Consider the following 27,523-nt stretch of genomic DNA (forward strand, 5'->3'; position numbering starts at 1 on the left):
ATAGCATGAGGATAACAGTGGAACCTGTTCCTGCAGCCAGGGTACTTTGGGGTATGAGTTCTAAACCACAGAACTAAAAGAGAGTAAGTGGTTGATTTCTTTTCCTTATGTGCTAAAAACAAACAAACCAAGGGTAAATAATACCCAGTTGATGGGCTGCCTCCAGAGACACTTGCTTATTTATAAGATTTGTGATCACAAAATAGCTGCTTCAGTTCTATATATCACATCTTCACAGGACTAGGCCCAAGGTGGGAGGACAGACAGACAGAAAGTCTTTCCTAACCTACTCCTCAACCCCCACCACCGCCCCAAGGCTTCCTTTTGTGTCATTGGTTAGATCCAGTCACATGGCCAAGCCTCAGTCTTGGATGGGGGAGAGCTCAGGGGAGGGAGTATTTGGCAGTTTGGGCTACCAGAAGAACAACTGGCACTGCTTTGATGTCACAGGGGGTAGCAGGGCAGGGGATGTGTGTAAATGGCCTCTGGGGAACCTGGCTCAGAGCTACAGCCCTGCATCAGATTGGACATGGTGGCACAGGATTGCAATCCCAGCACTGGTGATGTGACGGTGGGAAGATCAGGAGCTCAGAGCCAACCTCATCCACATAGTAAACTTGAAGCCAGCCTGGGCTATGTAAGACCCTGTTTCAAATGATGATAATGATGATGATGCCATCGTTCCCATAGCCTCCATCTGGCAGAGAGAAACATTTGGGATATTCTGTTCCCAGGCGTCTGAGTTACTTTTCTATGGCTGTGATAAACATCACAACCAGCTCAACTAACTTATAGAAGAAAATGCTCGATTACCCTTGTGGTTTCTGAGGGGTAGAGTCCATGGCTGCAAAGCAAAGGCATGGTGGTGGGAGCAACTGAGAGCTCACATCTCAGAGCTGCAAGCAGGAGGCAGAGAGCACACTAGGGAATGACAGGAGGCTTTTGAGACCTCAATGCTCACTCCCAGGGACACACCTCCTCCAACAAGGCCACACCTCCTAATCCTTCCCCAACAACCACCAACTGGGGACCAAGTATTCAGGTGCCTGAGACTTCTAAGGGACATCTCATTAAAACCACCTCACCAGACAAGCCTGTGTCTGTCTCCTACAAGAGTTCAGCTCAACATCTACTCTGTCCCTTACTTGTACCAAACCTGGGAAGCCGCCATCTTCCCAAAAGCTCCTCTAAGTAGATGAGTCAGGTAGCCCCCACGCACCTTCACCACCACCACCACCACCACCACCACCACCACCACCACCATCACCACCACCACCACCACCACCATCACCACCACCATCACCACCACCACCTCCATCGCTGCCACCGCCACCATCACCACCAAGGACCCTCCAAAAGCAGATCCTGATGCCCCCCAACTGCAGGCCTGTCCTAGACACTATTAAAAGGACACTAGAGATGTGAGTTCTGTTCCCATGTCCACAGCATTCTCCCTGAGCTTCCCAGTTTCCCATGCTGTGTTCCAAGTTGCTGCCCATCTGAATTTTAAGGCAGAACACACTTTAAAAAAAAATCTCTGTCCTTTTAAAGCCCAGCTAGGCTGTTGGGTTCTGTTATCTTTGGAAAACATTCAGTAGCCGGGTTTTTGTCCTCCTGGGACATCAAAGCAAATGTCCCGAATATTTATTTCTTATCTGTCCTGTGAGCATCCCAGATGCTGCTCCTTACAATTGATTCAATTTATTCAGAATGTAAAGCCAGGCAGGGCAGGGATGAAGAGCAGCAGGGGAATGCCTGCCTAGTTTGCATGAGGCTCAGTCCCACACCACAAAAAGATAAATGAAAGAAAAAAGACAAAAATAAGACCAAAGAAGCAGCATAGAGTCAGATGCAGCAGCTCCAGGCTCAGACCTCTCTCCTGCTGCATGCTCTGAGGCTGAAGAATCACAAGTTCAAGGCCAATCTGGGCTGGCTATATGCTGAGACCACGTCTCAGAAGAAGTCAAAACTAGTTGGGTAGACACACACAAACTCCTTCTGCCAAGGCTCAGGTACTTTTGGTTCTCAGGCTGAGGCCTGTGTCAGTTATTCAGCCTCACTGTTGTGGACCCGAAGTGGCCACAACAAGAGCATAGCTGTTTGTCAATAAAACTTTATTCATAAAAGCAGGCTAGGGGCCAGATTCCTGAAGGCTATAGTTTGTGGTCCTTGAGGGGAAGAACTTAGGAGGAAGAATGAGGAAGCCAAGATTCCAAGAAAACCTTGCCTGTGTTCCCCTTTGGGACTCTGGTGAGCTTGAACTCCAAAAGCCAGGTGCCCTTCCTGTAAGGACAGTCTTAGTGAGTGACCAGCACATGATGACCCTGGGTGATGCAGTTGCTAACAGGGGCTAGCTCCATGGTGTGTAATCATGGTGGTGGGGATACAAGACAAATGTATCCCCTAGACATGTCTGTATCTAGGTTGCCATATACAAGGGGACAGGTTGACATAAGACCTTCCTGGCCTCATGGGGCTGTGGTAAGAATTCAAGTCTCTTTATGGAAAGACAGCTCAGGCAGACTCAGCTGTGTGATGAGCATCATTGCCTTTGCTGATGGTGTTTTGTTTCATTTTTGATGGTGCTGGGGATGGAACCTGAGGCCTTGCACACACTATGCTTGCACTTTACCACCAAGCTAAACCCCTAGCCCATCATTGCCTTATTTTTATATATTGCAACCCAGTGTCCCATAGTTACAGCAATTGCCAAGGCCCTGCCCATTTGACATACTACTTAAATTGTTCATTTGCTATGCTGGCTACACACACACACACACACACACACACACACACACACACACACACTTCCACTAGACCATTGTGCTGTTTAGTTTTAACTAGAAACTTGACACAGCCTAGTATACCTGGGAAAAGTCTTAATGAAGAACTGTCCAGATGAGGGTGGCTTGTGGCTATGTCTGTGGAGGACTGTCTCTTTGTTAATTGATGTTGGAAGATCCCAGCCCACTGCAGGCAGCACCATTCCCTCTGCAGGGGTCCTGAACAGTATGAGAGGAAAAAGCTAGCTGAGAGCAGCAAGCAAGCAAGAGTCCATGGACTTGTTCCTTCTCTGTTTATGACTGCAGATAGGATGTTTCAAGTTCCGGTCCTGACTTCCCCACAGTGGTGGACTGTAACCTGGAGTTGTTAGCCACATAACCCTTTTCTTCCCTAAGCTGCTTTTCCTCAGGATGTTTTATCACACCAACAGAGAAGGAACTAGAGCACCCATTATAGAAATATGTCAGTAAGTAGTGCCTCACAGGTGCCCTTCTTAGCCCAGGACAGACAGTAAGATCTGTTGATCTTTCTAGCAACCCCATGAATTAGGTTTCATCATCATCACAACTATTTTATATATTAAAAATCCGAGGCATGGAGAGCTGGAGTAACCGATCCCAGGACCGCACAGCTGATGGTACACCGGTGCTATGGTCTTTAACCTTGTGCTCTTGTGACAAGATAGTTCTTTGGGTCTAAGCCTTTCCTTGACAGACAGCAGGCTAGACTACTGCCTTGGCCCTAAGCCATTCCTCTACTACATTGACTGCACGTCATGTTTATCCACTTAATCACTCCTGAAGACATCGCCGTCCACACCCACCTGCTATCCCTGGGATGGCCCAGTGGGAAGAGAGTTATCTGTCAGGAGGCCATCATGGGAGATAACATTTACTGCAAGTCTGCAGATGCCTCACACTCTTCCTGTCATCTTATCTTCTTATACAACTCCTAGAGTGGATCCCGATGTCACCTACCTTTTATAGCCTTAGAAAATAAGGTGGAGTGGGTTCTCCGAGGATTTCCCAGGATGGTTGGACGTCACAGTCCAATTCTCACCCTTTCCTCCCTGTCTCCCTCAGTCACCTGTCCATCAGTTACACTACAGACTAGCATTGCTCAGACATTTTCTGCTTGCTGTGTTCTGCCTTGGGAAGCTAGTCTCTTGAACCCATTTTACAGATAAGTAATTCAGAAGCACAGACAGGACAAGCTACCTTCCCAAGTTGCTGTGGCCCTCATGTTCTCCTCAGAGGAATGCAGGAGGGGCTGTTATCACAGCCCTGAGCTCTCTACACCTCTGGGGCCTGCCTCAGCTATACAGGACCATGTTTCCAAGATGTCAACTGACTCCCCAGGATACCTGGCATAGAGTCACCCCTCGAAACCTCTGTGGAGGGACCATCTTCAGAACTTCCACTAGGGTCAATGGCAGTGTCAGCTGAGGTGTCCCTCAAGGTGGCAACTTGCTGCCCTCCCTCCGCCAAGTTCCACCCCCGCCTTCCCTTCAATAGGTGCTGGTCCTAGGTGGGGGAGCAATAATCTCTCCTTCAGACCACGTTCTGGTGGCAGCAAAGCCAGGATCTGGATCCCAGCTTCCACCCCACCCCCCAATAGCACTAACCTTAGAGCTCTCTCTGCCCCACAGCAGCTAAAAGGAATGGGAAGGGTGGGATGGGTGAGAGGGGTGGCATGGGGGGACTCCTTAGGTTCCTTCACCACCAGGGACCTCTAAATATCTCCAGGAGTCCACCATGGTCTTGCCAGTTTCCCTGCAGGAGCAGAGCCCAGGGCTGGAGGCCCAGGGCAGTGTGTGCAAGCTGGAATTCCACTTGCAGAGTTTAAATGAGGGATCTAGACTTCAACCTTTTCCCTTTTCTTTACTTCCTGATGAATTCTGTTCCCCACATCCCACCACCCTTCACCAAAACCTCAGCCCCGCCCAGAGGGCAGCCTGCATCAGACGTCTGGTGTGGACTCTGCCGTGGTCCCCAAGAAGATACAGTGTGCTTCTATCTCAGATGATGGGGCTCCCAGCTCTCCACAGTGGCCCCGCTGTCTCCTAGCAGGCCCCATGGCAGCACACCTGCTGGAGTGAGCTTTGCAGGGGACATCTTTCCAGAAATGAGCCCGTGGTGACATCCAGGCACATCTCCTGGTTTCCCAGGGTTGCTGTCCAGTTCTGCAGGTGGACCTAGGGTTGCCTAGGACATGGTCCCTCCCTCTGTCCTCACACATCACACCACTCTGGGGGTGACTTCTGCCCTGGATCCCTTATTCCCCATCACGGTTCAGGTCACATATGCGGCGGTGGTGGCTGGCCCTTCATCCCTGTGGTTCACATGCCTCTTGGTGAAAAGTCTTGGCGCAAACTGAAGGAAGGAGCTGCGTCACCTGAGATTCCATTCAGACCGTCTCCATGTTTCCTGCACCTGAGTCACAGGCTGACATATGTGACCCTGTCCATCCACCACGGGCCTCTCCAGGCCATGTTCTCCAGAGGGCTGGGATCTAACTACATCTCTTTATAGTTCCTTCTGCATAGAATTTGTCACGGGCCTGGTGAAATGGCTGCATTTGTCCGAAGCTGTCCTCCCAACCATGACTGCCTTTGCCAGTGGCCTGGGAGGCGAAGAAGCCGATATCTTTGCTCAGACTTTACTGAAGGACCCCATCCTGAAAGGAGACCCATCAGCAGTCACTCAGGTGCGCTGGCCCCTGGGTGGTGGCTCAGAACCATCTTACAACTCCAGCTCTGGAGGCTCTGACGCCCTCTTCTGGGCTTCGCGGGCACTGTACACATGTGGTGCACAGACATTTATGCATACAAAACACCCATATGCATAAAATAAAAATAAGTCTAAAAGTATCCCAGCCTCCCCCTCCCAACTGGAAGTCTTACAAGCACTTCTGGTTGTAAGCACTTTGGACATGGGCTACTGAGCCTGTGTCACATGCCCTAGGAGGTTGTTTGAGAATTAAATGTGCTAACCTCTATAAAAGCAAGATCTCATTATAAGCACTCTGAGTGTTGAATGGGTAGTGATGGTTTCTACCATGACAATTCAGCATCAGCTGTGATCATCACTGTAATATATCACAATGGAGTACTGGGCCATGCACCACCCCAGCCCATATGACTGAGTTGGAGGGAAATGACTCATTCTCTGTCACCAGCAGTTCCAAGGCTTGAATATTTACGTACACATTATAAGGTAGCTTTAGATGAGGCACGCATCCTATGCACAAAATTGATGCATGTGTCCTCTGCATCTTATACACATAGTCTGGGGGTAATTTTGTACATTTTGAATAATTTTGTACATAGAACTGCAGTTCACAGTATGGAGTTTTTTCACTTGAAAAATTTTTGGACCTGGGAGTGAGGTACTGGAGGGATGGTTCAATCAATAACAATACTTGCTGTTCCTAGAACTCCAGTTTGGGGGAATGCAGTGCCCTCTTCTGGCCTTCTCAGGTTCCTGCACGCATATGGTGCACATAAATTCACACATGCTCACATACATACACTAAATAAATAAATCTTTTAAAATGTAGTTTTGGAATTGGGATTTTTTAAATTAGGATGTTTAACCTGGGTAATCATCCCTACTTTGTAGCTGAGGAGACTGAGGTATAGAGAGGTTAAGTCACTTGCCCAAGGTCACACAGCTCATAAGGAACCAAAGCCAGGATTCGAACCTCGGTAGCCTGCCCCTAGAGCCTGCATTCTACCAAGCTATGACTTTTTTCTGAAGCAGCAGCTTTGCTGTGTGGCCTTGAGCATATCACTCACCCTCTCTGCAGTTTAAGTAGGCAGAAGCTGTGACAGACATGGGCTGCTGGTGGACACGTGAACAGGCAGGAAGCAGGGCCTTTCACTCCTCACCTTGGCCTGCTTATTCACTTACATGCAGAGTGGCTACCTGGCTCACCACTGTTATGCCATCCCCACTTGATAGGACTCAGTGCTTATCTGTCGCATGAGCTGGGTGGTGGGCTGTCAGAACCTCACTGATAACTGTCTCCTTCCTCCACAGGACCTCCTCAGCTTCTCACTCAAGGATGGTAAGTGGATTTGCTGCCTTTGTGATGTGCGTGCAGGGCAACCGTGTGACGTTGATGGGGCTTTTTTAATTTCTGCCTCACGTCTGTCCTCTTCCCACAGTTCATCATCCTGGGGCCACCTAGGTGATAGCTGGGGTCTCCTCCCTGTCACTCCAGCCAGTACCCTGCTCTCTCTCCACTTACATCTCAACGATGTTTCCAGAGGCGTGTCTGGCCGCCCTTGTCTCCCTGCCCTGTGGAGTCAGTCTCCACATCCTCTCCCACCTTCTCCGTCAATATAGTCAAGTCGCAGCCCCGAGTGTGGCTTCTACCAGCTGTGGCTCCTTGCGGCTCCCTGGTGTCCGGTGCTTTCTGCGCCTTAGAGTCCTTGCACACACCCTCCCCTGACCCTTTCGCATACACTCTCCAGGCTGGGCACCATGACTCACTGTCCCTGGTCCACCTGCTTGCTCGGTCCCAGCATGTCAGCATCTGTTCTCATGGCTGTCACAAATGTCTGGCAGAAGTGACTTAAGGGTGGCGGGTTGACTTTGGCTCACAGTCTGGGGGCACAGCCCATCGTGGTGGGGAAGGTGTGGGAGCAGGAGACTGGGGTAGCTGGTGGCATTCCAGTCACAGTCAGGGGGCAGAGAGCTCAGTGCTGGTTCCCTGTCTGTGTTCTCCTTTTTATTCAGAGCAAGACCCCAGCCCATGTGCTACCCACTCGGGGTAACCCTTCCTCTCTAAGTTAAACCTATCTGGAAACACCCTCACAGACATGCCCAGAGGTTATTCAGTGAAGGCTAACCCTCTCGGTACCACCCCTCATCAATGTGATACTCTAACACATAATTTTTAATGGTAACATTCTACCCATAGACCTCAATGTCTGTGGCCGTCTCATAATGCAACATGTATTTAGTTCATCTTAACACTTCTAACAGTGTTCAAAAGTCCAAAGTCTCTTCTAATGCTCAAGATTTTAACTATAAGTCTCTATAAATCCAAAATAAATAAATAAATAAAGTTATGGTGGTAGTGCACACCTTTAATCCCAGCACTCGGGAGGCAGAGGCAGGAGGATCTCTGTGAGTTTGAGGCTAGCCTGGTCTACAGAGTGAGTTCCAGGACAGCCAGGGATACACAGAGAAACCCTATTTCGAATATATATATATATTCCCAATTACAAAGGCACAGAGTAGACATTCCTATTCCAAAAGGAAGGAGTGGGGGCAGAGAGAGGATAGAATGGGCCCAATCAGGACCAAAACCCAGGAGGACAAGGAACGTATCCTGCAACCCCACATCTGACATCTGGAGCTTTCAGCAGTCCCTCCTCATGTGACACCTGCGCCCCAGCAAGCTTCAGCAGCCCGCCTCTCCAGTTCTGCCCCTGCAGCACCAGGTCTCTTTGGGCAACTTCACTCTGTGTACTGTAGCTTTCCCTGGCTTATGTCCCGTGGCCTTAGTTTTTCTCCACCCTTTTTGGGGTCGCCATCGGATTTTAGGGTTCACCTTCACAGCTTCATCCACTGGTTTCTCAGGACCTCCTTCTAGGGAATCTAACTGCCACACATTACCTAGAGTCCACAGCTTACTGGAACTTCAATGCAAGCTTCCATGACCCAGTAACTCATGCACTGTGCATACCCTCTGTCAGGGTTTCTATGGCTGAAGTGAAACACCATGATCAAAAAGCAAGTTGGGGAGGAAAGGGTTTATTCGACTTCCACTTCCACATTGTAATTCATCTTTGAAGGAAATAGGGCAGGAACTCAAACAGGCCAGGAACCTGGAGGCAGGAGCTGATGCAGAGGCCATGAAGGGGTGCTGCATTTACTGGCTTGCTCCTCATTTGCTGCTCAGCCTGCTTTCTTATAGAAGCCAGGACCATCATGAGCCCAGGGATGGCCCACCCCCATCAATTACTAATTAAGAAAATGCCTACAGCCAGATCATACAGAGACATTTTTTAATGAGGTCTCCTCTCAGATGACTTCCTTGAGTCAAGTCAACAGAAAACTGTCCCCCACAGCTGCTAAACAACGGTGTCTCTTCTATACTAGGGCCTGACCCTGAGAAACCACTTCTAGGAAGTTGAGTTCAAGCTGAGAAAGCCTCCTGACGTTCAGTTTGGGCTTTTTTTTTTTTCAAATAAATTTTCATTTTCACGAGTTGAAGCCTTCCATAGGTGAGGTCTTCAAACTCTCCAGAAAGGCCCATTATGCCTGGCTTACAGCATTCTAAAATTCTGTAGCCTGCAGGTCAGACTGTTCTGGTCCTGGGAAGTCTTCCCAAGGCCTATGGGCCGCACTGTGGGGTACAGGGATGGCCCCTTGTTGGGGTGCATTTCATGCATCAGTTGCATGCACTCTTCTTATCGCTGTGACAAAGGACCTGAGCAAAACAACCTAAGGATACTCTGCTGGCGGGAAAGACGCCACAAGAAAGCGGTTTTCCCAGGGTGAGGATCGTTCATTTCATTCCAGGTGTTCTGACCCCCACGGTTTTCCCAAGTGTGGGAAGTTCAACGCATAATTTATGGTTAAGGGGGGGCTGTTTTCCCTTGTGTTTTAAAATAGAGTATTGGAGCTGGAGAGATGGTTCAGTGGTTAAGAGCACTGGCTGCTCTTCCAGACGACCTGGGTTCAATTCCAGCACCTCTCTGGCCTCCTTGGTCACTGCACACATATGGTACATAGACACACATGTAGTCAAAATACCCTCCCACATAAAAAAGTTTTTAAAAACCCACCAGCTCAAGGAAGAAAGGGTTTCTTTTTTAATGAAAAAAAAAGAAGAAGAAAGAAAAGGGAGGACCTGACTCTAGCTACTGGGCTGGAGAAGCTTAGGGTAGGGCGGGATATGCCAGCATACCCTCTAACAGGTAGGTACTGAGGGATGCTGGGAGAACCTGGTGGCCAGGTCCGCTTTGATATGTCAGATAGGCACCTCAGCCATTTGTCCCAGGTGTGAGACCTAACAATTTTGGCTCATGGTTTCAGGATGCATACAGTCCATCATGGAGGGGATGGCACAGTGATGAAAGCCTTCCTGGCTGTAGTGGAGGAACATGAGGCAAGGTCCCATGACGCCTCCAGTCAGGAAGCAGAGAACGGTGGATGCTCACTCACATCTAGCTGGCTTTCTCCTTTCTCTCTTTTTATTCTGGGCTGGCCTTCCCTCCTCGGTTGAAGTTTGCCAGAAACAGTCCCACAGTGATTCCAAATCCAGTCCGATTGATGAAGAAGTTGAACTGCCACACAAGGGGAAGCCACTGGGTCTCTCAGTGTGGACAACAGAGTAGCTTTTCATTTTCTTTTTTCTTTCTTTCTTTCTTTTTTTTTTGTTTGTTTGTTTGTTTGTTTTTTTGAGATAGGGTTTCTCTGTGCAACTTTGCACCTTTCCTGGAGCTCGCTCTGTAGACCAGGCTGGCCTTGAACTCACAAAGATCTGCCTGCCTCTGCCTCCCAAGTGCTGGGATTAAAGGCAGCTTTGCATTTTCTTATGTGACTCTTGGTAACCACTTCCTTACTCCTGGGAAGCTTCCATTAGGTTGAGCATAGCACCAGGCACTTAGCAAACTCCTGTTGAATAAGTTTGGGAAATAGTTCTCTTTATGGAGGGAGACAGTTCAGGGTCGTTCAACCATTTCATCTGCCAGAGTTAGTGAGTGGCAAGGCCTGTGTTAGCTTCCTGTGACAAAGCGCTGCCATCCACCTGACTCCTCTGTACCCTCTGAGAAGCCATGAGTCTGAAATGCAGACAGCGGAGTGGCACTCCCCCTGGAGGCTCTAATGAGATCCTTCATGACTCTTTCAGTTTCTGTTTGCTGTCAGAGCACCTTGGCCTGGGTCCCAATCCCTTCCTGGCCTTCCCAAGGACTTTGCCTTCTTCCCCTCTATGTATCTCTCGGAAGGACACCTCGTCAGGACAACCTTATCTCAAGAGCTTTAGTTTGATATCTGAAAAAGTGTCTTTCTGACATAAAGTCACTTTCCAGCCCAGGTACATCTTAATTGGGGTGGAGGGTGGGGTGAACTGTAGCTGTAAGGTTCTCTGATCCTGCCCAGGCCCACAATCAAGATGAATCTCTCCCACCGGCATCCCACAGCTGCTTAGCCCCAAGAAAACACACAGAGGCTTATATTATTTATAAACTGTATGGCCTATGGCTCAGGCTTCTTGCTAGCTAGCTCTTATAACTTAACTCAACCCATTTCTATTCATCTATATGTTGCCACATGGCCGTGGCATTACCGGTCTGCTGGCATCTTGTACAGCTGTATTTTCATGCCCCATGTTGGGCACCAGATAAAGCGATAAATCCACGGGAGTCTGTATAAAAAGTATTAGGGAAATTTATTAAGGTAAATTGAGGAAATACACTCATGAATACAGAATGGAATAGACAACTGAAGTCATCCTCTGATCTGACCAGGAGTAAATCCACCTTGTAGGCAAGGAGAAGGGCCATGTGATGCTTCTCCCTCTCCTTTTAAGAGGTCACATACAATGTCAGGAAGCACTGCCTCCTTTGCAACCGATAGGCCAAGGTCATGAGCAGAGCAAATGCCACTACAGGACACCATTCAATTACTGAGCAGCTGTGGCTGCCTCTAATGCACCTGCTGCCCACTGTCTTCCTCTGACTCATGGGTATTGCCTGTTCCCTAATTTGAGCCTTTAGTCCTCAAACCTTAGGTGCTTATTCTGCTAACCAATGGGAAAGGGGAAAAACTGATGAGGAAATCCCCAGCCAGGTGATTAATGCCAAGAGTGATGGCACATGCTTTCATTCACAAAACTTGTGAGGTAGACTCGTGAGGATCTGGAGTTTAATGCCAACCTGGGCTATGTGAAAGTTTGCTCAAAAAACCACCTGGGAAACTCCCAGGGGAGGGGTATGAAGCACAGCAGTTCAAGGTCAGGAACTGGCAAGAAGGAGTCCTGGGGTTGGCAGGCAGTGAGGCGACAGATGTGGGTGGGTTCAGGGCCTAGGTGATCAGTCTGGGGAGCTGGGCAGCTGTGAGGCTCACAGCCTTGGCCAAGCAGCAGAGAGAGCTGTGGAGAAGGCCTCCTGTGACAGAACCTGCAGAATTGCTGACAGACAGCTGTGGCAAGGGAGGAGAGGGAGTTCCAGAGTGTTGTCTCAGCTCTGGGGTTCTGGTTGTCTGGTACCTATGGTCAGGGTGTCTTAGGGATGCTGAGTTTGTCTCTGGTGACCCTTTTATGCAAGGTGGTGTTTGGAAACCCTTGAAGAGTGGGGAGCTGGGGCTTCCTCAGGCCACACATGGACTGTGTAGACTGCCTTCTCATGCTTAGTTGCTAAGGAGGGGTTGTGTGATGTGGTCCCTGCCCCACAGGGTGGCAGAGCTTACATGTCACCCCTTCGTGGAGGCTGCTGCTTGTGAGGACAGTAAGAATTCTGTGTTGTTAGAAAAGATCTCTAAGATCCATGCTGTTCCCAGTATGGTCCACAGACCACCAGCACCAGTGTCAGCATCAGCACCAGCAGCCCCCAGAGCTTTGCCGGAAATGCATAGTCTGGGCCTCAGAAGACCCACAGTGCCATCTATAACTGCTGATTGCCACAGAGAATATTTTTGGTCCTTTATTTTAGAAGTTGGGGGGGGGGTATGCTGCAAAGTGCGCACACATTGCAGGTGCACATGTGGAGGTCAGAGGACCATCTCGTGTGTCAGTCTTCACCTTCCACCTGGTTTGAGACAGACTCTTTGTTATTTCCTATGCCATACACCAGGCTAGCTGGCTCATGAGCTACTAGAGATCCCCTTGTCGCCCACTTGCATTACTTGGGTTCAGAGGATCAGAACTCTGATGGGTGATGGATGGATGGATGGATGGATGGATGGATGGATGGATGGAAGGATGGATGGATGGAAGGATGGATGGATGGATGGATGGATGGGTGGGTGGATGGAAGGATGGATGGATGGATGGATGGGTGGATGGATGGATGGGTGGATTGGGTGAGTGGATGGATGGATGGATGGATGGATGGATGGATGGATGGAAGGATGGATGGATGGATGGATGGATGGATGGATGGATGGAAGGAAGGAAGGAAGGAAGGAAGGAAGGATGGGTGGATGGATGGATGGATGGATGGATGGATGGAAGGAAGGAAGGAAGGAAGGAAGGATGGATGGATGGATGGATGGATGAGAGGAAAGAAGGAGAGGGGACAAAGGAAGGAGCAGAGTGATAGGCAGATAGTCTTTCTTCAGAGAACAAGCCTAGATCAGAGTTGTCAGCCCCTCTGAACATCTTCTCCTCCAGAGACCGGCTGGGGTTGCCCAGGATTTCTCCCTGTGTGGGGCAGGATGAGTAATCATGGAATCAGCCCAGGAAACCAACAGGAAAGGCTGCATTTCTCAAAACTTGCTGGAAAATTGACCTTTCCTGACAGTCTGGGGATGATTGTCACAAAGCAGTGCTATATTGGCTCCCAGTCATGTTCTTTTATCCTGTAGTACCTCCCAAAGCTGTTTGCCCACACAACTGTAAAAGCCAGCCGTGCAGTACAGGTAACCGGCCTGAGCTGGCAGCTCTCGCCCAGCGGGCTCTGTGGATGTTTGGAGCAGAGGATCCTGTGTGGTAGGGCATCCTGCCTGCTGTGGGATGTCAAGCAGCCTCCCTGCCCTCTATCCATTAGATGTCAATAGCACATATTATGAGACCATCAACAGGGGCTCCAGGGCTGGGGAGATGGCCTCAGTCAGTAAAGTACTTGCTGCACAAGTGTGAGGATCTGAGTTCGGATCCCTGGCACCCACGCAAAAGCCAAGCACAGTAGCAATCCTCTAAATTAGGCACTGGGGATATGGAGACAGGCAGATTATTGGAGCTCATCAGCCAGCTGGCCTGCCTAGCCAACTCGGTGAGCTTTAGGTCCCATGACAGGACAACTGAGGAAGACAGCCGATACCTACCTCTGACCTCATATATGTGCTTATGCATCCACCCACACACAAATGCCAGTGCCATATCCAACGTTGCTATCACAGTTGAGACCTGTTTATGTGCACTCAGTAATCCTTACAAGTCATTCAAGTTGCTCTTTGGGCCCTTTCTATAGATTGTGAGTTATTGCATAGTATGTAACCTCAGATCAGCTACTGGAATCCATATTGTTGTCCCTGCTTACAGGGAGGAAATCAAGGCCCCAGAGGTTAAGCAGGTAGCCCAGGGTTACACTTCAAAATTCCATTTAAGGCAGCTCGAACCTCAGTGTGAACTCTGAATCAGAGCCAGAGCAGCTGAACCCTGAGTTTTGCCCTCTGCCCTCTCGGTACCTATCATGGATCCCCCACGGATCAATAGAAAGCCAGCGCCCCTGCACGTGCATGCACGTGAGCCATAGCAGTGTGCACCTCCCACTCGACTCGACTTTCTGTGAGAAGTCTTTCTGGAGGGATTGCACTGCTCCCCGCTAATGATCAAGTCTTTGTGAAATGAGGCTGGCCTGGCTGAAATGTCCCTCCTGTGACCGAGTTGCTGAGTTCCCTGGCTGTGTCCTTGAGATGATTAAGTTTGCAACATCCTGCTTCCTCTATTCAGCAAATAAGCTCTGAACTGCTGCTGTGTGCACCGGCCCTAGGAACAGTTCCTATAGCGGAATGCTTGGCTCCCAGCTGGGAGCTTCCTTTCCAAGCACTCTGGTGGAAGCCACACAACCCCCCAGGGGACAGGTGCAATGGCTGTCCCATCTTACGGAAGGGGACAGTATGGCACAGAGGATAGGGTAACCGGTCTGAGACCACATAGCTGGAAGCCAAGTGGTGGGATTCTAACCCTGAAGAGTCGCCCACAATCCATCCCTTGCTGTCCTTCCTCCAGGCCTGAATGGTACAGGCATGTGTGCAGCCACATGGCTGGCATGGCCTCTGAGGAGGCAGAGCTGGAGGCAGCCTCTGAAGTCTATCTCTGTGCCCTCTGCCCTAGCCACACGCAATCCACAAATGGGATCGAAATATGGGATGGCTTCTCTTTCACAGGAGAATTTTCACTAAGAGTAAGAAAAGGGATAAATAATAAATATTCCTGGAAATGCATAATCGAGAAAGCTGGTGAACGGGGAGCTAGCAGAGCAGTAGGCAGGCCAGCAGGTGCATGAGAGGTGCAGTGGGTCTGGGAGGGGTGTCCCCAGACCCTGGGAAGAAGAGAGTTAAAGGACATAGCTCTTGCACAGCAGAAGCAGCTGACAGCCTTGCTCAAAGCCCCGGGTCAGAGGCCAGCTATTCAGTGTGATGTACTAGAGAGGATGGACATGGTTGCGCCTTGTTCTTCACCATGCAGGACCATCTTACAGGTGGCAGGATGAGAAATAGTAGGGACAGTCGGGTGGCACGTGCCTGTAATTGAGCACTCAGGATGCAGAGGCTGGAGGACTGAGAATGGGCTACAGTAAGTCTTTGCCTTTAAACAAAACAAACAGCAATTCTGAGTGCCTTTGGCTGTGTGCTTCATGCCCCTAGTGCTGGCCAGACCCAGGAGCCTCCTGGTATCTCAACAAAGCCAGATTTAAACATAGTCTGGGTCCAGATGTAGCATGCCCAAGACCCTGGGTTCCATCCTAGTGCTCATGCACACGCAGACACACACACACACACTGCAGCTGGGGTCAAGGGCCTGGCCTGCTTCTCTACCAAGGAGCCAATGGTCCTGAGCAAGAGACCCAGCCTAGTGCAGTTTCCTCTGACACGATGGTGTGAATGCCTGCCGCCTCAGAAGTTGAGAAGGTTGGAAAGCAGGGTAGAACAAAAGTATAGCTCAGAAGGTGGCCTAGAGTGGGCAGTAGAGAGCTGAAACTTCTAGATTCGTGTGATTACAATCACAGGATTTTTTTTCTTTTCTTTTCTTTTTTTTTTTTTTTTTTTTTTTTGGTGCCTGTCCTGGATCTCTCTCTGTAGACCAGGCTGGACTCGAACTCACAGAGATCTGCCTGGCTCTGCCTCCCAAGTGCTGGGATTAAAGGCATGCACCACCACTGCCCAGCAATCTATGTTATTTTACATGTCTCAGTTATTGTAATGCCCATGCTGCTTGCTCTGCATCCCTGGTTTCTCCACCACCTTCTTCCCAGCATTCTGTATGCCTGGATATCCTGCCTAGCTATTGGCCATTCAGCTTGTTTTTAAACCAATTACAGTGACATATCTTTACACGATGTAGTCAGATATCTCACACAAGTAGGCAGACAGTAAAAATGTAGGCCATCGAAACCAACAACATATTTATTTTTGTTTGTTTGAGACAAGGTCCCAAGGTGATCCATCCTCCCACCTCTACCTCCCATGCGCTGGGATAACAGGCATGCAGGATGGAAGCCAGGGCTTCATGCATGTCAGGGAAGTGCTATATCAGCTGAGCTACATCCCCAGCTCCAGAACTGCCCATCTAAATGGTGATCAGCAGGAATTGCTGCTGCTGAGGCAGAGCTATGGCGTGGCATCTACAAGGGCTTCCCAGAGGAGGTGACCCCTAAGAAGGAACTGAGATATGCATAAACCTCAGACAGAATGTTCTAACCATCACCAGAGCTGGGCTCATAATAAGAACTTGGGGGAGGGGCTTAGCCAGCTATGCCCTGTACCCCACCCCTATGTCCGCTAGGAAGAAAAGACTCTGAGTTCCTGAAAAAAATATCTCACGCAGAGGTGGCGAAGGTCTTTTGTGTCATGTGGGGCTGTGGACACGGCAGAGGACCTGGTGGGCCAAGAGGAGTGTGATGTGTAGAGAGTGCAGCTACTAAGCCAGGCATGAAGACACAGACTGGAGCGGGCAGAGAGCCCTGCCCTGTGGGACCGACATGCTGATGGGCCGAGCCAGACTAGAGTCTGCACAATTGTGGGAAACAATGACTGAGCATGTGCTGCTCTTGGTGAGGAGCCAGTGGCCTTTCCAAGGAGTCGATATTTAAGTTGAAGCGTGACTGGTGGACAAGAGCCAGCCTGGCAGTACACTGGGGGAGGGGCTTTGCAGACAGCAAGCATGCAAGTATAAAGGGCCTAAGGGAAGCTGTCAAGTGGGGCCAGGGAACGGACAGTCTTGCAAGCCATGGCAAGATGTGTTGTTTTTTTTCTAAAGACATTGGGAGCTGTTTGAGTTTTAAGCTGGGACAGAAAATGATCTGACAGAAGGTTTTAATGGGTCTTTCTGGCTACCGTGGGGAAAATGGAATGCATGAGGCCAGCATGAGAAAGGAGGAGCCAGCAGGGGAACTGGAGGTGGGAGAAGCAATGGCCACAGCATGCCAGCTGGTAGCAACGGAGGGGTGCAGAGTGCTCAAACCAGTCTGTTCTTAGGAGACACAGCTCTGGCCTTAGCTGATGGCCTGGATGTTAGGCTGGGAGAATCAGAAGCCTCTAGAGCAGTGGTTCTCAACCTTCCGAATGCTGCGACCCTTTAATACAGTTCCTCATGTTGTGGTGATCCCCAGCCATAGCATTATTTTCCTTACTATTTGTTTTAGTGTGTCAGGCACTTTGCCTGCAGACCAGAAGAGGGCGTCACATTGTGAGCTGCCATGTGGGTGCTGGGAATTGAACCTGGGTCCTCTGGAAGAGCAGCCAGTGCTCTTAACCACTGAGCCATCACTCCAGCTCCCTCATTGCTACTTCTTTTTTTTTTTTTAAATATAATTTAATTTAATTTTACATATCAGCCATGGATTCCCCTGTCCTCCCTCCTCCAGTCCTCCCCCTCTCTCCCCAGCCCACCCCCCATTCCCATCTCCTCTAGGGCAAGGACTCCCCTGGGGATTCAGCTCAGCCTGGTAGATTCAGTCCAGGCAGGTCCAGTCTCCTCCTCCCTTTGCCCAGGCTGAGCAAAGTGTCCCTGCATAAGCCCCAGGTTCCAAACAGCCAGTCCATGCACTAAGTACAGGTCCGGGTCCCACTGCCTGGGGGCCTCCCAAACCGTTCAAGTTAACAACTGTCTCACTTATCCAGAGGGTCTGCTCCAGTTGGGGGCTCCTCAGCTATTGGTCCACTAGTTCATTGCTACTTCTTAGTTGTAATTTTGCTACTGTTATTAATTGTAATGTGTAAATATCAGATGCACAGGATATCTAGTATGTGATCCCTGTGGAAGAATTGTTCAACGCCCGAAGGGGTCACGACCCACAAGTTGAGAGCCACTGCTTGAGACCAATGCCCAGAGTCAGAGTGGATGGGTGGCTGGGCCACTTCTTACAAGTGAATTGACCACCTAGTAAGCTGGTAGGAGGCTAGCTCCAAACTGCCTCAAACAGCAGCCCAGCCCCCACAGTCTTTGAATGACTCTTCCCGGCAGCTCCCCCTTCATAGGAAGGGGCCTTGCGTCTGATATTAACCCCTCCTTATTAAGTGCCCATGCACGTGGCAGCCTGAATCACCACAGCCTTGACCCATGGAGCGTATATTACCAGCTAATTACAATCGCCACCCATTAATCACCCCAGCCAAGCCTTCTCTGCAACCCGATTATCACCTGGGCGTCACAAGCTTCTCTTCAAAGAAAAAGGAGTGCCTTTGTCTGTGTTAACCCAGTGACTCCAAGATGCAACACATATTTGTCTGTCCCTGGGCACGTAGGCAGCTCCCATTATAACATATATGTCTAAGGACACCCCCCCACCCTACCCCCACCAGCCAAGCAGGAACTGGTGGAAAGATATGGAGAAAAAACCTGTTGACCTCTGACCTCCACACAGATGAGTACACAAATACATATGAACACATACACATTCCTCTCTCTCTCACTCTTACACACACACACAGCATGTACAAGATCTCAGAAAGGCTAGGAACACATCTTTCCTGACTCCCTGAGAGAAACAGTCCGGGTGTCACCTTGATTTGGAATCTGTCCACAGCACTGTAAAATGATGAACTTGCGTTGTCTTAAGATACTCCATCTGGGCCAGTGAGATGGCTCCACAGTTAAAGAGCTTGTTAACAAGCCCAATAACCCGAGTTCGATCCCTGGAACCCACATAGTGGAAGGGGAGAACGGATTCCTGCAGGTTGTCCTTTGGCCTCCACACATATGCCATGGCTTACATGCACACAATTAATTTAAAAAAATTGTGCCTGGGCAGTTTATGGCCGCAACGAAAACAAATTCATAGAGCTTAACATTCTGAAGCCCTGCTGTGAGAAACTCACATTTGTTATTTAGGAATCAGAACATCACATGACCCAAGGTCACTAGGACAGAAAATGGAGAGTGTCCACTTGGAGCGTTATAGGCACACAGGGATGTGTGGCCTGGTGTGCTTGGGTCAGGGGACGACACCGAGGAAGGTGGCAGCTGCTGAGCCCGCCTGGCTTCCCTGGGGCTCTTATTTTTGCCTCCAGGTTTGTGCTTTGTGCCTCTGCTGACAGCTCTGGATTAAAACCTGACTGATTCTTTGGGCATTCTGTTTCCTTTCAAGGACACTACGATGCCCGGGCCAGAGTCCTGGTTTGTCACGTGACTTCCCTGCTCCAGGTGCCCTTGGGGGAGCTTGATATACTCGAAGAGGCGTTCCTGGAGAGTCTGAAGGACACCAAGGAGGAGTCTGAGTAAGACACCCTGGCAGTCCCTGGGAGACACCTGAATTCCACTTGAGGGCTTCCCTTTTCATGTGGAGGCCATGCAGTGAGGTGGAAGGGCCGCTAGGTAGAGTCCAAGTGGCCCCACCTTGCTGAATGACCTTAGCAAGTCACTTGCCACCCTCTTTGGGCTTGGCTGTGTTTGCAAGAAGAGATATTCATTAAAGGCCCTGAATATATGACCACCATCCAACGGTCCTGACGCCCTAGTCTACCTCTAGCTTTTATGACACCGTCTCTGGGCCCTCATGAACCATCTGCTACTTGTCTGTGGACAGGTGGTCTCCTTTCCCTAATGACAGTATCCCTGGATATAAGGTGGCTATAAGGATAGTGCCCTCTCAGGGTCATTGGAGAAAGGAATGTGATTCTGTCAGAAAATGCTCAACCCAGGCTGGAGAGATGGCTCAGCGGTTAAGAGAACTGGCTGCTCTTCTAGAGGTCCTGAGTTCAATTCCCAACAACCACATGGTGGCTCACAACCATCTGTAATGAGATCTGGTGCCCTCTTCTGGCCTGCAGGCAGGACACCATATACATAATAAATAAATCTTTAAAAAAAAATAAAAGAAAGAAAGAAAGGAAAGGAAAAAGAACATGCTCATCCCAGGGCTGGCAGGCGGCAAGGACCTCACAGATGGGAACCACTCAGAAGCCCCTGTGCTGTATGTGTGGTCAGGAATGGGAAAGGGTGTGGGGAGATAGCTCAAGGAGCTTGCCTTCTAAGCACTAGACCTGAGGTTGATCCTAGAACCAGAAAAGGCCAGTTACTGTGGTACACACTTGTAATCCCAGCATTCACTAAGATGGGTGGATCCCTAGCACTCACTGGTCAGCTAGCCTAGCCAAATTGGTGAGTCTCAGGCCACTGGGAGACCCTGCTTCAAAATTAAATGTAAGAAACGGTGGGTGGTGTCTGAGAAGTGTCAAACAGAGCTTGTCCTCTGACAATGCACACACACACACACACACACACACACACACACACACACACACACACACAAGCACGTACATGCATACATCATGCACCCTGCCACCACCCATATACACACTAAGAATGTGGAAAGGAAAATCATCCTCGTGACTTGGCCAGAGCCCAGCTCTGGGAGTCATCTAATCCCAGTATCAACCCCAGTATCAACCCCAGATGCTGACCTACTACACCAGGCACCAGGCACTGCAGCCCAGCACAGGCTTCTCCTCATCCCCCAGTTACACCAGTTTAACCCAGTGGGAGATAGAACTCTGAAGCCCAGCTCAGAGGCAGAGCCGTCCCCCTCCAAAACAAAAGGGAGGTGTTAGCAGTGGCAAGGGTAGTTTTTGGTTTGGGGTTTTGGGTATTGGGGTTGTGGGTTGTTTGGTTTTGGTTTTTCAAGACAAGGTTTCTCTGTGTAGTTTTAGCTCCTATCCTGGATCTTGCTCTGTAGCCCCCAGACTGGCCTTGAACTCACAGAGATCTGCCAGGCTCTGCCTCTCGAGTGCTGGGATTAAAGGCGTGTGCCACCACCACCCGGCCATGGGTTGTTTTGTTTTAAGACAGGTCTCTCTATGTATTCCTGACCTGTTCTGGAACTTGCTCTATAGACCAGGCTAGCCTCAGATTCACAGGGATCCACCTGCTTCTGCCGCCTGAATACTGGGATTGAAGGTGTGTGCCACCAGAGGCTCGGGTGTTAAAACAACCTAAAGGGAAGGTGAGGAGATGGCTCCGTCAGTAGTTTGCCAGGCAAGCATGAGGACCTGAATGTAGGCCTGCAGCACCCATGTAAGAGCTGGGCACAGCACTGAGCACCTGTAACCCTAGCAATGGACAGGTGGAAACAAGAGAGTCCCTGGTGCTAGGTGGGGAGCTCCAGGTTCAGCGGGAGACCCTGTCTCAAAAAATCAAATGTAGAAATGGTCGAGAAAGATACTTGGTGTCAACCTCTGGTCTTCATACACACACACAAACATACACATGCGTGCATGTGCACACTTACCACACATGCATGTGCACACTTACCCCCATAAACACACATATGTACACACTTATCTTCAGACACACACACACACACACACAAGAAATAATCTGAAAATATTTATGTTTTGATGCTCAGAACTATGCCAGGGAGCAAACAGCTGGACCCAGGCCAATGACCTTAATCACAAGGTCATTGTCACAAGAACAATTACCACATTCTTCAGCTAGGTTCAAAGTGTGTCGGGCCTCACAGCCTTGAGATGGAGAGACTTCGCAGTTAGTGCCTGAGGACCTTGTTAGACAGGAGCATGTTACCCAGGGAGGCCTGTTTCTCCCTCTGTCCATATCACAGAGTCCAAGAAGATGGACACCAGAAGTCCCAACACAGTCCAGCACCAGACTTCCCCAGTTTTGTGATCTTGGGCAAGTTATTGAAGTTCTCTGAGCCTCAGTTTCCTTACCTGTAAAGTGGGGATAACTTTCGCCTCAGTTTCCTGTGTGACAGAAAGAAGCCGAGTGATGGGACCATATAGGTCATCATCTATATGTTAGCAGTGGGATTGCAATTGTTATTACTATATCTGAATGTGGCATTTTAAGCACTGTAGAAAACTCTAGAGTTCTCTAGAAGGATTTGAGATCAAAGGAAAGCAGCTCTTCAGATCAGGTCTCCAATGATTCTCCTGTGTGGCCTTGGGCAGGTTCCTTGCCTTCTCTGGGCACCTGGACCAGTTTGTCACCTACGCTTCTATAGAAATTTCTTTTAATACTAAGGCTGTTTAGTGAGCTTAACTGCGTGTTTCTTTGTAGGTGGGACTCAGAATGTGGTATGCCACCCCAATGTGCTCGGTCCTCACCTGAATGCTGAGGCCACCCCAGCCTCCCTGTGTATTGAGTGACCTCACCTCTCTGTGTCTTGGTTACTTCAGCTTTGGTGTGGAGTTGATGGTAGTTCTGCATCAGAGGGCTGTAGGACTAAATTAATTACCTCACATCAAAAGCTTGGGGCAGTGCCAGGTATACTGCGGGCCTTGGTGACCCTCAACTGAAATGAGGCTGGATTTCATAGCTCCTACAAGAATGTCTAACTCAAGGGCTTCCTGATGTAGGCCCCAGTGCTGCCCCATCTAAGACTTGTACAGTCCTTGTGAGGATTCAGCTGGGTGATTTATTCAGCTCAGGTCACAGAGCCGTTCAATGGCACCCTGATTCAACCATGTCATCCTGCCCATGTGTTGTTTTCTTTCTTTTCTTTTTTCCCAATACAGAATCTCACTGTGTAGCTCTGGCTGTTCTAGAACTCACTCTGTAGACCAGGCTGGCCTCGAACTCACAGAGATCTACCAGCCTCTGCCTCCTGAGTGCTGGGATTAAAGGTATGCGCCACCATACCCAGTTTGTGTGTTATTTTCTTGAGGCCCAATTCGAAATCCAGATTCCCTCCTTCCCAGCTTTAACTAAAAAAGGCTCTCAGGGTGGGCTGGGGGGTGTGTGTGCACCATTTGCAGGTAAATCACACATACACACACACATGAGGACAGACAAGGACATTGGGTGTCCTGCCCTATCACTGTCCACCTTATTCCCTTGAAACAGAGTCTCTCACTGAACCTGGAGCTAAGCTGATGGCCAGCAAACATAGTGTAGAGTGCTCGCCTAGCATATGTGGGGCCCTGAGCTCCCTTGGCAACAGGTGGTAGGGAGAAGGCTGGAGAGAACATGCTCTTGTGGGAGACCAGATGCCTTTGGGTACATTTGATTGGTGGCTCCGCACCGTGAACAGTGTCGGCATCTTGCTCTTCTTGAGCCATTTTCACAGCCAGTGTGGGGTCTGACCTTGGCTGACATGGAAACGCCAGCTGAAGTTCATGCCTAGCATTCTAAAGGGTTGAGTGTGGCCAGCAACTGACTGATGCCGTTCTGTCTAATCAGATGGCAAAGTCCATGGCAGGAGTAAAGCCGTCATTTCGATTTAGAGTTCTCAGAATGTCAGCATCCAAGGAAAAGGAAGAAAGTATCCTAGCTGTGACTCAGAGCAGATGTCTCCCTTTGGGTGCTCAGTGTGGAAAGTCACCAGACACCTGGAATCATTGCAAGAAAAAAATGCTGTGATAATCAGAGAAGATAAGGAGCCTATTCCCTTTACAAGGAAAGCAGTTATTAAGATGGGTGCACATCTGGAAATCAGTAGGCCATGCAAGTGAGTGTCAGAGAGCAGGCTTCCACTAAGTAACTAAGAAAAACACCTCCTTGAGGGCTGGCAAGATAGTTCACAATGTCAAGGCCCTTGCTGCCAAGCCTGACAACCTGAGTTCAATCCCTGGGACCCACGTGGTGGAAGCAGAAAACTGATCCCCACAATTTATCCTCTGTCCTCCACTTATATACACATACATACACATACACACATACATATATACTTACTGTAAAAATTAATAAAAACTTGAAAAAGTAAAATAACAGTTATTTTGTTTTTAAAAGAATAAATAAAAGTTATTTTGTTTACAAAAGGTGGCTGTAGAGTTGGGTCAGAAGTTAAGAGTGCTTGATGCTCTTCTAGAGGACCCAGGTTCAGTTCCCAGCATCCACATGGTGGCTCCCAGCCAGCTGTAACTCCAGTTCCAGATCTGTTGCCCTCTTCTGGCCTCCACAGGTATTGCATACATCTGATGCACAGACTACATGTAGACACACACAAAAAATAAAATAATAAAGCTTTTTTAAAAGAAAGAAAAATTTTTTCTTTTAAAAACTTTTCTAGCTAAAAAATGTTTGTAAACACAGAAATGATAACGTGGAGGAGACTGTGAGGGGCCAGAGCATCTCATGAGCATGGTCTCTACAGAAATGCTCTGTTATACTAGCTTTATACATTTAAGTCACACAGACCTCAGGGACCCTATTGATTTTGTTGTCATTTGACTCCATCAAGCTTAGCTAAGCCCGCTGCCCATCTGGTGCCATCATTATACGGATGTCACTGTGGGAACAATCCAGAAGTCAGCAGTGCCAAGTCACGTCAATGGCACTAATTTGCAAAGTTTACTAGGTTCTTAGTAAAATACATTAATAATAGTTATGAACATTTTACTTCTTTATTTACTTGAGACAAGGCCTCACTCTATAGCCCCAGCTGGTCTGAAACTCGCCATGTAGACCAGAGTGGCCTCGAGCTCATAGACATGTTCTAACACTTCCTGTTTGTTCTCTAAGTATCTAACTGGATGGTGACTGGCTTCACTTGCAAGTTGTCATTTAGCCTGTGTCCCTCTGTGTCCCTCGGGTTTTCAAAGTGGTTGGGGAGCTGTACCACTGAAGCGGAGTAGTCAGCACTTCCTGGAATAATCAGTTCTATTTGAGAAACATACCCCGGGGCCGGGGAGTGGTCTCCATGGGTAGTATTTGCTGTGTAAACATGAGGACCTGAGCTGGATCCCAGCACCCATGTGAAAAATCCAGATGTGGCAGCCTGAGCCTACAGCCCCCAGTTCGTGGAGTAAGGTTTGGTGGAGACAGGCAGATCCTGGAAACTCACCAGCCAGCTAGTGTAACTGAATCAGAAGTGAGCTGCAGGTCCACGGAGAGACCCTGACTCAAAAAATAAGGTGGAGAGCAACTGAGGAGGACACCTGATGCCAGCCTCTGGCCTCCATGTGCACCCAATGGGCACATGCTTTTGAACACATCTGTACTCAGACCCCAAAAAGAAACCCACCCTGAGCACCACCCATGCCCAGGGAAAACCGCAGGGGGTGGAGAGAGCTAGGAATGGACGAGGCAGCAGTGCAGGCCTCTGCACCTCTCCCTCAGCATCCATCTGCTCCATAGTCCATGACCACCAAGTGGAGGTGCCACTGACTCTAAGCCACACGGCTGGTCCTCACTGTGTGTTGTCAGCCACTAGAATGTTTCACATGGGCCTTCCACTGCACCAGAAGCCGGTCGTTTCCAGGTCTCCTGTTTGAACTAATGGAAAGAAAGGTCATTAATGAAGGGTCAAAGCCATTAAGGGTCAAAGGGCCTCTGTGTAGGAGGAAGTGATCTTAGTCAGGAGCTACATGGCAGCAGCAACACACATATTGATCAGTGACAATAAGCCAGTCATCTTGGCCAGCCATCTCATGTAGGCCTTCAGACACTCCCCACCCCACCCCCAGAGTGTTTGCCAGGTGAAGAGGTTCAAATGTAATCTGTACAGAGTCACGCGCTCAGTGAAATGGGGAGATTTTGCTGTTGTAACAGATAGCCCCCAGGTCCCCATGGCTCGCAGCACCAAGGGCTTATTTCATGCTCTCGGTGACCACTGAAGATTGGCTACGGGTCTTGTCCTCCTTGTTCTGGTTCTGATCTCCAGACTGACGGATCAGCATCTGTCTGGAATGCTGTTCCTCTCAGGTTAGAACGAAAGGAGACCTGTCAGTCTCCAGTGCTGGCTTCTAAAGATTCTGGCAGAAATGGCAGCGTCATTTCCTCCCAGGTTGCCCTGAGGAACGCTGGCCAGTAGCTTTGACCCTGACTGACATTTCTACACCCTCCAAGTCAGCCAACCATGGATCACAAAATATTTTTGTTTGTTTTTTTAAAAAATGTTTACAAGGTGTCATGTAGCTCAGTCTGGCCTGGACTTCAATATAATAGCCAAGGCTGTACAAGTTGATCTTCTGATCCTCCTGTCTCCACTTCCTTAGTTCTGGGAATTCAAGCATGTTCTACCATGCCTAGCCTAAAACAATTATTTTTAAAAATAAGGTCTGTCTGTACTGAATGTACCTTACTCCCTTTGTCATTTTATATGAACAGTATAAATACCATAACACATAGCTTGCTATATTATATGAGATATATGAAATCTAAACATCTTTAAAGCATTCAAGAAGATATGCAGAAGTTATATGCAAATGTACAACCATGTAAGGGACTTGAGCCCCTGTGGTGGATTCTGGTACACTCTGGGACACCTACAATCAACCTCTGGCAATACTGAGGGGCGACTGCAGAATGTCACAGTTTCAATCCTGACACCAGACCCCCTCACTCCTGGTCACACCTCACCTTCCACCTGCTGGCAGCATGCTCCATCTCATCACAGAAACCCATGGCAGGCAAAGATTTTATCACTGGTTTCTGTTCTCCAGAGGGAAGCAGCTGAGAGAGGCTGCTTTCCACACAGGGCCCTCACAGGAGAAAAGTGTGTTGAGGTGAGCTGGCGCCGGTGGGAAGCCGAATGTTCTCCAGCTCTTGGTGCCTGAGGCAAATCCATTTCTTGGTTTGCTTGTGAGGAAAGATATGGGCATGTTGGTTGATCATGGATTGGGGGTGGGGGTTCAGCCCACAGATATGTAGACTCTGGGGGGAGGGGGGTAGTGTATTGTCCATTTACAATAGGTTTGTCAGCTAAATAGCCATAGCACAGTTAAGCTTCATCCTTGAAAAGCAATTTGTCATTGGGCTAATGTGTGACTTGAGTGCTATCCCTAGGAACCACATGGTGGCAGGAGAAAACCTATGCCCATATGTTGTGCTCAAACCGACACATAAACACACGCACACAATAGTAAAAAATTTCTCTTTCAAAAAGTATGTATTATTGTCCTCATTTTGTAGAAGACAAAAGCTCAGGCCTATGTTGTGTGGCAGCAATGGCCACTGTTACCTCCAAGGATGTGCATGTACTACATGAGCCCCTATCCTTGAAGATTTTAAGCATTCTCTTAGATCACACACACACACACACACACACACACACACACACACACACACACACACACAGCGCCCCTCTGGGATAACCACTATTATCTCTTAAAGCATCCAGACTATGGGACCGCAATAAACTGCTTTGCTTCTTGGCACAATATGGGAAGTGCACAGTGTGGAGGATGGTGTTGAGGAAGCCCTCACTAAATATTAACCGTTTCTCATCATTTATGATTGCTCCCAAGTTCAGCTGTCCAAATTCCAGCTTCGGTCCAGAGTTCTCTTGTAATGGCCTCTCCACCCACCCTCCACCTCTCTTCTTGCCTCCAATCACCTTAAAGCAGTCAAGGGCTAAAGGTCCGTCTGGAGAACTGAGCATCTTGACTCTGACGCTTGAGACGGTCATTCTCAGAGGGGCTGGTGATGGCCACTCAGT

At 49.1% G+C, this 27,523-nt stretch overlaps 1 protein-coding gene and 1 pseudogene across 2 annotated transcripts in view; both read left to right on the forward strand.

Moving 5' to 3' along the window:
* Nucleotides 1-27,523, forward strand: part of Tmco4 (transmembrane and coiled-coil domains 4) — a 74,112-nt gene that overhangs the window by 7,803 nt on the left and 38,786 nt on the right. For both annotated transcript variants that reach the window (XM_036179841.1, XM_036179842.1), the window contains exons 3-5: nt 5,316-5,490; nt 6,825-6,852; nt 19,274-19,403. In XM_036179841.1, coding sequence (XP_036035734.1) covers nt 5,316-5,490; nt 6,825-6,852; nt 19,274-19,403 — 333 coding nt within the window. The remainder of the gene's footprint in view (nt 1-5,315; nt 5,491-6,824; nt 6,853-19,273; nt 19,404-27,523) is intronic.
* On the forward strand, nt 9,249-9,400 carry LOC118579060 (annotated as a pseudogene).

This window comes from Onychomys torridus, chromosome 2, assembly GCF_903995425.1.
Source record: "Onychomys torridus chromosome 2, mOncTor1.1, whole genome shotgun sequence".
Classification (NCBI taxonomy): Eukaryota; Metazoa; Chordata; class Mammalia; order Rodentia; family Cricetidae; genus Onychomys; species Onychomys torridus.